The sequence below is a fragment of the Thamnophis elegans genome, chromosome 8 (genome assembly GCF_009769535.1).
Source record: "Thamnophis elegans isolate rThaEle1 chromosome 8, rThaEle1.pri, whole genome shotgun sequence".
NCBI classification, from domain to species: Eukaryota; Metazoa; Chordata; class Lepidosauria; order Squamata; family Colubridae; genus Thamnophis; species Thamnophis elegans.
The window spans coordinates 16,336,417-16,351,077 of record NC_045548.1 but is presented as its reverse complement, the minus strand read 5'-3'; the positions used below and the strand labels follow the sequence as shown (position 1 = coordinate 16,351,077).

The window sequence follows — 14,661 nt, the reverse complement described above, 5'->3', positions numbered from 1 at the left end:
TTGGAACAGGGAAAGAAAGTGCTAGGAAGATCAGTGGAAGAACAGGATAAAATGAGTGCAGAGGAGTTGGAGAGAGACAGATGAAGTATTCCAGCATTCCTTTATTCGACTCAAAAGATGCTGCCAAACTAAAGAGTTTTGTTCCACCAAAATCCTGGTTTTCCATTTCCCAATTTCATATACTTGCCTAATCTGTATAGTACACAAGAAGATAGTGTCAAAGCATTTCAGGTTGCAAGACTATTTTTGATGATGAAAATGTAGGTGGTCAATAAGTTTGACTTTAGAGCTGCAAAAAGACAACCACAACAATAGAAAAATGCTAATGAAAAGACTTTGAATATATACTGAGTTGCATAAATTAAGCATTAGAGATGGCAGAATTAGCTTTTTCTTGGTTTAGAATGTGAATTTTCTATATTTTTAGAATCTATTATATGTCCGCATTGAACCCATCTCACAGGACTGTTGTTTTGTGTGCGGGAATAATAGAATGGATTCCTATTGCATGTTGCCTTGAGCTTTTGAAAATAAAGTGGGGTATATATAAGAAATAAACAAATAACGCTTATAATCTGAATCAGAATATGGCTGATCTTGTATGTTGTTTAAGAAAATTCTAGCTGATATAGCTGCAGGATTATATAATTAAAACTAGCTTAATTACAATTAAATTAAGTGCATGTACAAAATTCAAGAGTTTTCACTTTAATTATAAGGTAAACCAGTAAGACATTAGCAGCTCCTTCCTTCCTTCCTTTTCTTTCAGATGCCTTATCAGATAATTAGACTAACAATGGACTCTAACTGAGGTCAAGCTTTGAAGTGTGCTTCTTAACCACTTAAGTTGTTCAGTGTAATGGATGTTTCATTGTTATTTCGTGAGATGTGCCTTGATTTAAAGAAAAATTGCTGTAGACAATTTTCAGTACTGTACAAGTTATAAGCTTTGAATCAAGGCTGTATGAGGCCAAGCCATTTTACCCTGTGGAAAAAAACAGACCGGCACAAGCATTATTCAGTTTGTTTACTTGACTGCATTTCTCCATGAGACAAATGTTCTCTTACTCACTTTATTCTTAAAACAAGCACGCTAGTTCCTTATTCTGCAGAAAATTCAGTCAACCACTCTTACCTTCCTTTTCTTTAATCCCACTATCAGTGCCAATTCATAAACCCGCGGATTCTCCCTCTGTCCACACACCTACATCAGGATTTCTCCGTAAAGCAGGCAATCTTTTAAGATATCCTATAATTAAATTCACTTCTCTCATGTACATGGAAAAAGTGATGTTGGAAACACATGTGTCTTGTTCTTCTCACATCAGCATGAATATGCAGCACATAATTTCTCTAGGTGTGAGTGGTAACCCCTAAGAGGGTCATAAAGCAGCGCATCGGATTTGCCAGAGTATGTCTTTCTTCTGATGCAATAGTACACTCAAGGATGGGCTGCTGGGGGTTCACAGGGATTTGGGAGAACCTCTAGCTAAGATTCTGTATAGTTTGTAGAACCTCAAAATCCCACCCACCCTTCCCCTCCCAGGAGTCCCCACGTGGCGCGTTTTGGATGCATGTAAGTGCAGTGCATGCGCGTAGGCTTAGGGAAGGTGAAAAATGGGCCTACCAGAAGTTCAGGGCCTCTGTAGCCTGTGGAGGCCATTTTCACCCTCCAAGACGCTCAAGAAAAGCCTCCGGAGCCCAGGGAGGACCAAAACACCCCCGTGCCGCGGTACGGGGAGCTGACTAGGCCATGCACACCATGGCCGCACCCACCCAGCAACAGGGCAGAGAATCTCTTGCCCACCCCTGAGTACACTGTAAGCAAATCAATTGATTGGTTCCAGAACCTTCTATGAAGGAGGTATAATCATGCTAGAGGGCAAAAGTCTTTTATGCACTGCTCTTAACAACTGACAAACCCTTGGTCTGTAGAGAGAATTACCATGGAGTAGAAGGAAGGATGGCGATAGAATAAAAGAAAAGGAAAAGGTGGAAAAGGTTTCACAAGTACCAAAACACAAGCCAGAACAAAAAAGGAGATGGACTTTGAAGGGGACATAAAAAAGAATTTACTATTTGCCAGTGTTTTTCGAGTTGCTGTATTTTAAATTGAGAAAAGCCATTTCAAGGTAAAGAAACACAGTTCTGTTTTTTTCTCCCTTCCTGACTTTATTGATTGAGACTAGCTATTTTGTGAAACCAGAATGAAACCAGAATTCTGACTTTAGACAAAAATAATCGAGTTCATGCTTTTCATGAAAAGCATAATTTAAATGTTGTTTTTGTTGCTTATTCCCATAAATGGATTTACTTTATAAACTTGCTTCATTTGATGTAGGGATGAAAACTTCATTATTAAAAGGAAATGATATCTCCATTTCTTGCCTAACCCCAAAGAAAATATAGGTTTTATTTAGGGAAAAGGAACTGTTTGCATAAACCTAGCTTGTTCTCCACTCACATTTTATACTATCAGGCAAAATTCTTAAGATTTAGTCGAAGTAAGCCATTGAGGTGTACTCCTTGGGTGTGGTGATTTAGCCAACTATGAATCCATCCAACAGTAATCTAGTTTAGCCCAGTTTCATCTTTTTATTAAGAAGAATGTTATAAGAGACTCTGTTGAAGACTTTGCTGAGGAATAAGCCACATGTGTATTCCCCAGATTTTCTCATAATACTTTATCAAGTGAAGATTCTAAACCCCATGAATCTTTTCTGAGAAACCTCTAATATAGCCCAGACAAGAATTGAATAAAGAATTATAGGAGAGCTGTAATTTATTGCTGAGATAATTCCTGGTAAAATATCAAAAGCAAGAAAATTATATTGTAGTGAGATAGTCTCCTTGGGTCAGAAGGCCTGCTAAATAACATTGCAAGTAAAGTCAACGTTAAAAATAATCTTTAAAAAACAAATTGTTATTTTTTTTCTATTTTATGATCAATTTTACACTCTGTAATTAATCAATTTGTTAATTTTAATTTATTTTAATTTATTTTGTCAAACATGTATAAGATAACAGATATAAGTATAAACAAGATTATGAATACAGGAAATGGATACGAAGAAGTGGGGACAATAGGAACGTTGGTGTGCTTATGCATGCCCCTTACAGACCTCTTAGGAATGGGATGAGGTCAAAAGTAGACAGTTTAAGGTTAAAGTTATGGGGGTTTGGGGATGAAACCACAGAGTCAAGTAGTGCATTCCAGGCATTGACCATTCTGTTGCTGAAGTTGTATTTTCTGCAATTGAGTCTGAAGTGGTTGAAGTTAAGTTTTTATCTATTATGAGCTTGTGTATTGTTGCGGTTGAAGCTGAAATTGTCATTGACAGGTAGGACATCGTAGCAGAAAATTTTGTGTACTATGCTCAGGTCAGATCGAAGGCGGCATAGTTCTAAGTCTGGTGGTATAATGTATTCTGTTGTGAGCAGAGGAAGGGAGGACTCTTCTCATGAAATATCTCTGGACTCTCTCAATTGTATTAATGTCTGATATGCAGTGCAGGTTCCAGACAGATGAGCTGTATTCGAGAATTAGTCTAGCAAAGGTTTTGTATTCCTTAGTTTACAATACAATATTACCGGAGAAGCTTTGCAAGAGTAGGTTCACAACTCTTTAATGCCTTTTTGGCAATGCTAATATAGTGAGTATTGTACGAACCATAGTTTAAGTCAGCTTAAGTCAGTTGAAATTTATTTCTTTTTGAAGAGCGTATTCTATTTTTTTATGTTAGGTATGATGATAATGTGTGTGTGTGGGGGGGGGGACAGAGTATTGAGAGCCTGCTAAATACAGAAAACAACACTTACTCAACCTTCCTAGTTCTTCCCCACCAGTTTTGTCACCTGAAACCATAAAGAAGCTGCTATTTCCTGTCATTACATTTTTCACTCCAATTATTAATCACTGACTGATTATCAAGAGTACAAAGTACTTCAAAACATTTCTTTACTTTTTTAGAAACAAAGAAGTGATTGAAGAAGACTTTGTAAAGATTTTGTCAAGACACTTAACAACCACAGTCTAGATTAATGGCATTTTGATAGGACTTCAAATCATACTTCATTAATGAAACTTGGAAGGAAAATTCACCTCATTCAAAATGTTTATATTACTACACAATTTAAAGTTCTAAAATTAAAATCACACCATGGTTACTTATAATCAGTCCAGATGGGAGGCAAAACTTGTGTGTGTTTATAGCAGAGACAAATCTACAGTAGTTAGTATTGGATAAGGATGTACATTAGTCTAGAACAGGAGTGTCAAACTCGATTTCATTGAGGGACACATCAGGGTTGTGTTTGATTTCAGGGGGCCGGGGTGGGCATGGCTGGGTGGGCATGGCCAGCTCAACATCACTCATTTCAGGGGCACCTGTGGTGGCCTGAGCACTCTGTCAGTAAAAACGGGCTCCTGGGCTCTGTTTTCAGTGCCATGGCCTCCTGCAACCCACTGCCAGTGAAAATGGAGCTCAGGAGGGCCGCATACATCCCTCCAGAGCTCCATTTTCACTGGCAAAAGCACTACAGGCTGGTCCTTCCATGTTTCCAGGGCAGCCCCGTGGGCCAGATCTAAGTACCCTGCAGGCTGAATCCAGCTCCCAGGCCTTGAGTTTGACACCACTAGTCTAGAAAGTCTGATAATATCCTCCAGAAGGCAATTGCAAACTATTTCTACATTATGCCAAAAAAAAAAAAGCATGGATGCATCTATGTAAGTCACCAGAACTTGAACTCAGTCCAAAAATAACTTGACTACTTCAGCAACGATGGAACTGACAATAGTGGAATTGAAGACAATTGATAGAAAAATAACTCAAAATTTCTGGAAGTAGTTTTGGGGTGGTCATAAGTCCTTATTCCTCATCTCTTCCTTTAGTTTCATTTTAAACTGGGTTTAAGTGGGCAGGTTTTTTAGAAGCCCTTGGGCATTTGTTTGAATCTTGTTTGATGCATCCGTTAAATCCATAAATTCACACTACTAATTTATGATTAAATAGATTGGATCTGCTGTTGGTTAGATTGTGATTCAGATAGAATCGTATGAGTTCCTGGAGCTAATCTTTATTTATGGTTTTTGAAATGCAAGTATTTTGGACAGAAAATATATTTTTTCTTTTCTCGTATATATGTATTAGCTTAATGGTTCACCTCATCCTGGTAGAGTTTCATGAGATTTCTAGGATTTCATAAACTCTCCAATCTACAGAAAGATCTGCTGATGTTGACCCTACTTTCATCCTTGGTCCTTCATTTGGATTTCTATAGTCATAGGCAACTGTTCCTAACTATAATGATGCCAAAATGACTAAACGTGTTGTGTTGACAGGTGGCTCAGTGGTTAGGGTGCAGTACTGAAGGCCACTTCAGCTGACTGTTATCTGCAGTTCAGCGGTTCAAATCTCACCGGCTCAAGGTTGACTCAGCCTTCCATCCTTCCGAGGTGGGTGAAATGAGGACCCGGATTGTTGTTGGGGGCGATATGCTGACTCTGTAAACCGCTTAGAGAGGCCTGAAAGGCCTATGAAGCGCTATATAAGTCTAACTGGTAAAAGTGTCGTCCTTTATATTTTCACTGCAACATTGCATAAACGTACTTAAAGAGCAGCGCTCGTGTCATAAAGCACCTTTTAACACTTGCCTCCTGCGGATTGCTTCGTCTGTGATTCACACGTAAGAGTGCAGAGGCACCTGTGCAGGGCCTTTGAAAGGCCACAGCATCATAATACTTTAGTCACCTCCCAAGTGGTGCAATGTAATCTACCTGGAGCCACCACTGAAAACTACCAGATGATGCAGCTAGTACAGAATGCAGCAGCACAGGAAGTTATGGGAACCTCAGTACCACCCATGTCATGCCTCTGCTCTGTGAGCTGTACTGGCTCTCAGCATACTTCCAGGTGGAATTCAAGGCAATTGTTATCACTTATTAAATCCTCTATTTCATGAAGTCAGGTTATTTGCAGGGACCGCTTCTCCATAGTTGTTTGTGCCTATCCCATTAAGTCTTCCAGTAGGATCACACTTGGGGGTCCCTTCATATGGAATCCCAGAAGCACGTCTTTGATGTTGCAGCACCTGCCCCCTGGGACACCATAATCCTCAAGATTGGCCTTGACCCTTTCAATACATCTGTAAAATCAGGCAAACTTGGACTATGTGTGTAATTGCTATCGTTTTTGTCTTTTTTACTTTTTTAGATATTATGCTCTTTACTTTTCTTCACGTAAGGTGAAATTTATATTTATATTTATATATGTGTGTGTGTGTGTGTGTGTGTGTGTATACACACACATATGTTTGCAGATGGTTTAATACTAAAACATAGGGGGTGGGGGGAAATAGTAACAACCTGAAATCCAAGAAGATCTTTAAGTTTCTAGCTATTATTTGATTTGGGAAAATACAATCTTTACAGTGTCATAATGATAAAGCTTCACCTACAAATCGTGTTGTAACATGTAATGAAAGATCTGTATTTCCAAACACTGACCTACTTCCAAGGATAATGCTTTTTCTTACCTTTGCCTTCTCGGTAATTTGATCCTGTTTTCGAACTTGATTCCCCATGATGATTTCTACGTTCCTTCCAGAGCTGCAATAAAAGAATAATTTTTAAAAAGTTGGTTAGGAGCATCACAATGATTTAAATGTGATTTAGACAACTATATTGCACAAAAGTTTATACCCCCCTCTAAGTCTATATACACTATTATGGAAATGTAGTTTTATGTTTTTATAGTTCATACTGTGCTCCAGGTTCAGTCTCAAGTATACATGAGGAGGCTTGGAAAAAACAACTGTAAGTTAAAATGCTTTCCCCTCCTCTCCCCCCACCCAATCATTGCAGCCAGTTCTGAGATCAATGCTCTCCATTGTATACACTTTGTATACACTTTGATACAGTATAAGGCAGAATACTGTGATGCTGCCTTATTAAATTAAATTTAGGTATAGTGACCAAAGCAAATTGTAGTCCTTAAAAGGTTAGTTCCAGGTTATTTGTAAAGCATGCTTCCGATGCAAAACCTCTCCAGAATGTAGATCACTGATAAATCTAACAATTGGTATGTCTGACACTGATCATTATGGCACTAACTTAAACTGATCCAATAACAGCCAACAATATCTCTTTATACCTTGGTGTGAACAACCTGGTTTTGAAGAGTACAGGAGATAAATTTCATCCATGTAGAAGTACAATAATGTATTTATCGATTGAAATCCTACAGAAGATTGAGAGGTCTTTCATGTTTGACAACTGTTTCCTGTTCCTCTTTTTAATCCACTAATGTAAAGCTCTCTACACACATTTTAAAGTGAAGCATTGTCGTGACAAAAAATATTAGAACTGTATTGAAGGTGAATCAAAACCTGGACCAAACTAAGAAAATGTTTTGCAGAAAAGCTTTCCATTTTTAAAAAGTTTATTTTCAGAGTGTTTTTAAACTTTTTAATCTAGATTGTGGTGAAAGGTGTCAAGAAATCATGAAGGTGTTTTGTTTTTTTACACAGTAACTACGGTAAATATAAGAATAATAGACCCATGAGAATTTCACCTGACATTTATTTTCCCCAAAAAAAGAAAAAGAAAAGAAAATGCTTGTCATAAAATTGAATGAGACTGGAAGAAATCATACAGGTGCAGTTTCTGGCCCAGTGCATGTATGCGCACACACGCACCTGCAAATACACACACACACACACACACAGAGGAAGAGAGAGACAATACTGTTTCATGTAAGGGTGGTTGTGCCAGATAGTTTGTCCTATTGCAAGCAGTCCTTGAATTATAATAGTTTTTAAAGTATTTATGACTACTTTTCACACTTATGACAGTTGTAGCATCCCCATGGTGGCGTGATCAAAATTCAGACTCTTGGCAACTGACTCATATTTATGATGGTTGCAGTGTCCTGGCATCATGTGATCACTTTTTGCTATATTTGGATAAGCAAAGTCAATGAGGAAGCCAGATTCATTTAACAATCTTGTTACTAACTGAACAACTGCAGTGATTCACTTAACAAATGTGGCAAGAAAGTTCATAAAATGGGGCAAACTCACTTAACAAACATTTCACTTAGCAATTGAAATGTTGGGCTCAATTGTGGTCGTAAGGTGAGGACTCCCTGTATTTCTAGATAGTGCATATAATCTTTCTGCACGTTCCCAGCTATTTCTTCATCAACTTGCTCAATGATACTGAGCAATGATACAGTTATTAAATGAATGTAAAACAATGGTGAGAGTGGTTTTAAATCCATTAATAACTGTGCATTTTATCAAATTTCTAATTATCAGGAAGCGTTATCAAGTTCCCTACATTTCCCCCCCAAAATCTGGCATTTGAATGATCCAGCTGACCAGTTAATAAATACTAAGCAAAGTCTGGCAGCTGGCAGGCAAGAAAACATTAAGCAGTTAATTTTCTGGCTTTGTAGTATTCAAGAGAGCTATTAAAATATCAATAAACGAGATCGGTTGGCAATACATGAAGTACGATGGCCAACTTTGCTCATATTTAATTATTGCCAGAAAACTTTTGAAAGGTTGTGTTTTCCACAGTGAATTCCAATAATTACATCTGATTCTTTCTAGAGATTCATATTTTTACCATGAATATCTAGTATTTTTGATAATAGGACTGAGGAAGGAGAAAAATGGATGGCACTCAAAAAGACTGGACAGAGCAAAAGAGAGCAAAAACAAATGAAAGTTGAGCCCAACAATTTCTTTATTTAGTCATTGGATTTCATGGTTGTCTGAGTACAAAAAGACTTGGCTTTTTGGGTGGCTTACTGGTTATTTTTTTTAAATGAATTCTAAGCACTGTTTCCAAAAACTCATTGAAAAAAATTGCCATCCTGAAAAGAGAAAATTGGCAAGGTGTGCTATGAAATACTGCAGGCTTAAAGCAATTATAAAAACAAATACCATCCGCATAGCCTGACCAAAGAAACAAGAAAAACTCCCATCCCAGATGTTATATAGTAGTCCTCACTTAATGGCCTGTCAAGGCTGCTTCACTTAATAACCAAGAAAGAAACCACTCAACTCCATTTTGCAGAATTAAGAGTACTTTTACTGATTATAAGTAAATAGAAGCTAAGCAAAGCCGGATCTGAGCAAAAGCATGCGGAAGCATTTGATATCATACATGACCCATTCCCCTCCCCTTGGTAACCCCAGTCCATAGTCCAAACCACTATCTCCCCAGATGTCAGGTGGGAGACATCTTCAAAAATCATCATCAGGTTGGTATGCCTGACAGTTGGCCTTGGCATGAAACTCCCCCCCTTGCCACATGCGCAATAGATGGTGAGAACAACTCCCAATTAATAGTCCTCCTGTACAGATTATTTCCCACTCCCAAATACCGTGCCCTCCCTCCTCGTTTCAATGGCAGCCGAAAAGCAAGCAGCAGAGGCTGACATGGCCATTCATTCAACAATCATTTGAAGTTACGACAGTGCTGAAAACGTGCATCTTAGAACAGTCCTTATAATTGCAGTGGTCACCGTATCCTCATGGTCACGATAGAGGGCCGTGGTGACTCAATCACAATCTTAACATCTCAACATCCCTTGGTCACGTGATCACAATTTCCAACCTTCACTGAGGGCTTCCCACAAGCAAAGTCAAGAACACAAATGATGACTATCTGACATTATGAGCCGTGGTGGTGCAGTGGTTAGAATGTGGTACAGCAGGCTAATTCTGCTGCTGCTGGCTGCCTGCAGTTTGACTGTTCAATTTGCACCAGGCTCAAGGTTGACTCAGCTTTCCATCATTCTAAGGCTGGTAAAATGAGGACCCAGATTATTGGGGGCAATATGCTGACTCTGTAAACTGCTTAGAGAGGGCTGTAAAGCACTGTGAACTGGAATATAAGTCTAAGTGCTCTTGCTATCATGCTGTCCATTTCTATCTATAAACAATATAACACCAGGGCAATACAAGCAAATTCCATTCTATTTCAGTCATGGCAGTAGTGTGAAAGATGTGATATTTGAAATTGGACATTCGTAAACCTATTTTTATTTTGCACATTTTCCTAATACATGAGGAAGTATTTAGAGAAGATAGGAAAGTATGGAGAAAACAGAGGAATATCAGGGGTGAGTTTCATTACCAAAGTATTTGCTGAACAATGTCTAAAGCATAAATTTGCAGTGTGTGCCCATTAAAAAGTCTATAGCTCCTTACCCTGAAATAGAAACACTTTGGATAAATCACATCTGATGTATGTATGTATGTATGCATGTATGTATATAAACAACACACACTAATTAAAAATAAACTTCCACACAGCTAATGAGCAAGAATGCAAGAGAGAGAGAGAGGGAGGGAGAGAGAGAGAGAGAGAGAGAGAGAGAGAGAGAGAGGGAAGGAGAAAGAGAGAGAATGAATTGTTCAAAGTATTAAGGTATTAAGTTCTTCATCCAAGAAACCCCAGCTATTTATCAGATGAATTCAAAACACAGAATTTTGCAGAAATAATTCTGCACTGATGCCAACACCACCGCAAACTGCTCCATTGTTAACAAGAGTAAGGATTCCAATAGTCAAACACATCACTTTTAAATGTTGTTGTATTCAAATGAAGCTTTTAATAGCATCATAAACATTAGCCTGTCTAAAACCACAGAAAGAATTTAAATTTTTAATGAGGATTTATTAATAACAAATTCCATTATTTTATTTTTGGTGGAAAAGACTAGTTTCACATTAATTCACACAATACGCCAACGAGTTAAAAACAGATGAATTGTTCTGCAGTGGAAAATGCAGCCAACCAATTTAAAGATTCAGACAGGTTATGTGATCTGTTCAAGGTCTAGCATGGAGGGAACATGTCCCAATGCTCGGATCATATGTGGTTCTGCTTTCCTTTCAGTAGGTCAACTTTGTCTATCCCTCTTCTCATTCCCTTCCTAGATTTTCTCTTTACTCAAAGATGGATCTATTAGAATAGAGATAAGTTAATTTTATCTCCTCCTCTGTGCCCGGATAGTCAGTCTGGTGACATGAACCTGAAAATGGAAAATCAGCTCAATCCCATGATCACACACACAAACACAAAATTAACTTAAAGATAAAATTTCACTTGAGTCACCTTTGTTAGATGATGATTTTATGGACATGTCAATATGTTTTCCTTGTCTTTTGTTAGGGGTGTTACCTGGAACCCTGACATTCAGCACCATAGAAGTACGTTTTTTTTACACCTTCTTTTATTTATTATTTTTATTACATTCTACATTTGTTTAAACTTGCCAGTCTAGTCTACAGAATTCAGGTTTCTTGAGGTTTTCCAATCCAAGTACGAACATGGTCTAAGCTTGCTTACATTTTTTGGAATCACACAAAATCAACTACAGATTGCCTCTTCCTGTGGCCAAAACCATGAAAAAAATAATCCAAATAAAATAATACCTCATCCAAACAATGTCATATCCACCTATGGCTATAATTTTCTGAGCTCCTTGCACCTCAAAGCTTTTAAACGCAGTTCTTATCCATTTAAAACATCTCAGTCTTTCTCCATGCATTTCCTTTCTTGCAAATGTGGATTCAAGGTTCAATGGTTCCAACTATTGATTGAACAAGCATTTTCAGTTCAACGCTAACTATAATTTATTAGGATGTTTGAAAATGACATCATGTACTTAGTTTGCATCCAGCGTAAAGTTAGCTAGGGCTGGAGTCCAAGTTGAACATTGTCCAATTTATAATAGCTTTATGAATTTATATTAATGAGCCACTACAAAAGCAAGATCAATTTTGGTTCCAAATATACTAAGCATAAGGCCCTTGTTGAGAAGAGTTAATAAAGCTGAACCTTTTTTTTAGAATTGTGTCCAAGTTAAGATTTGGGAAGCTTTCTCTGCTTATATCAAATACATTCAGTTTTCTCACTACACAGTGAGCCTATGAAATGTAATCATTTTCCTGAAACTTGGAGAAAGGGTTACATTCCATCTTTTTTACTAGTTATAGTACAATACAAGTAGTCCTCAACATAAAACAGTTCATTTAGTGACCATTCAAAGTTACAACGACATTGAAAAATGTTACTTATGACTGTTTTTCATAGTTGTGACCTTTGTAACATCCCATGATCAAGTGATCAAAATTCAGGTACTGGCAACCTGTTCATATTTATGACCTTTGCTGCATCCCAGGGTCATGTGATCAACTTTTATGACCTTCTGACCAGCAAAGTCAATGGGGAAGCCAGATTCACTTAACAACCATGTTGCTAACTTATCAACTGGGGTGACTCACTTAACTGTGGCAAGAAAGGGCGTTAAATTGTTCTGACCTAGGTTTCCCAAAAGCATGAAGCAAACTCCTTGTTCCGATAAAACCCCTTTTATTAATTTACTGTGAATTCTGCCCATTTACATCCAGCAAAGTCTTTCAAGGGAGGATTTACAGTCACAGAACTTATCTGGCTTGGACAGCTGCCAGGCTGATATTTGCAAAACTTTGCAAGGAGTCTTGGGGAGTCACGAACTAATTAAATGAACTAATTGTATCCTGCAAACTCTACTCCCCTTTTGCTCCTCTTTTATTTCCTCTGGGAGGGCCATTCATCGTCCACCTGTGGCCTTACTCCCAAGTTGCCCCTGGCAACTCTGTGCATGTGTACACTGGGAACAGGTTCCAGCTGTTCGTCTGCCTCACTAATGTCTGACTATGAAGGCTCTGCCCCCTGCCTCTGACACAGAGCCGGCTCTGCCCCGTGCCTCTGACACAGAACCCTCATCAGAGTCTTCACCAGACTCCAGGACTGGCCCATGTTCCTTCCCAACCTCCTCACTGTCCGAATCTGCTGCCCACTCTGCTGGCGGGGAAAAACAAAAATGGGGCAATACTCACTTAACAAATGTCTCACTTAACAATATAAATTTTGGGCTCAATTGTGGCTGTAAGTCGAGGACCTGTATTAACCTTTTATCATTTCTACCCTGTTAGTTGTTGAAGAAGCTCCAGATAGATACCATCTTAGTGCTATTAACAATTGCATTGAGAGAATAGGATACTCATGCCATCATGTTCTTTGTGCACCTATCTTTATCCTTGCGTTCTTCATGCACTGGGAGAGGCATGTCTACAGAGATGCTTGAACCATATTTTGATGCTTCTGCAACAATGCAGATGTGCCTCCTGATGTATACAAATAGGGAGGATGGACAACAAAGTTCAAGAAAGATAGTAGTACCAGCTCTGCAGACCCACCATGCAAAGAAGAACTCCTGTACCATTAATGCAGAATTGTATTATTAGAACTCATGACAGGCATAACCCAGGGTTTAGCTGCAGAATCTTAGGTAACCTGCAGGATTGAAGGTTCTTTTTTTTCCTTGAGAGAGAGGCAACACTTTCAATCATCATTTAATGAAACAAAGATGCTTGTCTCTATACTCCGGCTCAAAGTTTATCCCCAATTAACATATACGAAGAATGAATTCTTGTAATAAGTTTGGATAATGTGATTCATTTGCCCTTCTGCACATGTACTTGCATCCCCCCCCCTTAATTACAGAGGGGTTGGTTGTTGGTTGCTACAATCAGTCACATACAGGAGAGATAAGAAAAATATTTTTATAGTAGAATTGCCACCTGGTCTGTTTGAAACCAGTTTAACCGCCCTGTTCACTTCCTTTATCAGCTCTTGTCACTGAACCACAATACTGCAGAGTTACCACATTTTACAGTTCTATCCACAGTCATGCAAATCAGCAGAGGCCAAACACACATTTCGGGTAAGCTGGCATGAAATATGAAAGCAAGTCTGAAGTACCATCATTTCCCCCAAATGAATTTAACCCAATCTGTTCTCAAGACTAATTGTGTTTTGCAGCAAAAACAAAACAGAGTACATTTGAAGGACAATTCGCAGCGCATCGCAGGATTATTTTTACCTCTCTATCCCAACAATTTCACTGCGTTTCTTGACTGGCAAATGAAATGACATTCTTTTTTGAAATGGCAAGTTTATCTATTCATCAAAAAAATGACTCAGTGTGTTTTTTCCCTTGTGGCATAGATTTTAAAGACATTTTGGAACGTTAGAAAATCATTAACTACTCTTTCTCCCCAAGGTAGATTTAGAAATCTGTTTGACATAACTGACAGATATGGAAGCTTTCCCTTTTTTCCCCTCTTTTTGGTTTACTTTTGTAGCTTTTACTTCATGCATTCGTTTCCTTATTTTTATTTTGTCATTTCTTAAATTTCTGTCTGTAAAACTTATTAAAATAAGTATTTGAATAAAATAAAATAGAGCTATAACAACAACAAAGCATGTGAACCAATTCCATGGAATCGGTTTTGATCTTTTGATGACCCGTTCAGGTATGCAAATCCTGCTGCAAGTTAGCAGATAATAACTAGTATATCTATCCATAATATACTCTATTAAAGGATAATAGATATCATTTGTTGCTTATATTACACTGTTTCCCTGAAAATAAGACTTCCCCAGATAATAAACCCAATCATGCTTTTGAGCACATGCAGTAAAATAAGCCCTCCCCTGAAAATATTGCAAAACAGCAGCAGCCATGAGGTGATTATGCTCGCCACCTCCTGTACCTCAAAAATAATAAGAGCTCCCTGAAAATAAGGCCAAGTGCT

General features: G+C 38.2%; 1 protein-coding gene across 1 annotated transcript in view; it reads right to left on the bottom strand.

Annotated features, from left to right (window-relative positions):
• The window catches only part of MBP (myelin basic protein), a 109,701-nt gene extending 95,692 nt beyond the window's left edge, over positions 1 to 14,009 (bottom strand). The window contains exons 1-2 of the mRNA XM_032222811.1: positions 13,947 to 14,009; positions 6,535 to 6,607 (exon numbers count right to left, since the gene is read on the bottom strand). Coding sequence (XP_032078702.1) covers positions 6,535 to 6,607; positions 13,947 to 13,999 — 126 coding nt within the window. The 5' untranslated portion in view covers positions 14,000 to 14,009. The remainder of the gene's footprint in view (positions 1 to 6,534; positions 6,608 to 13,946) is intronic.
• Between the last annotated feature and the right edge of the window lie 652 nt (positions 14,010 to 14,661).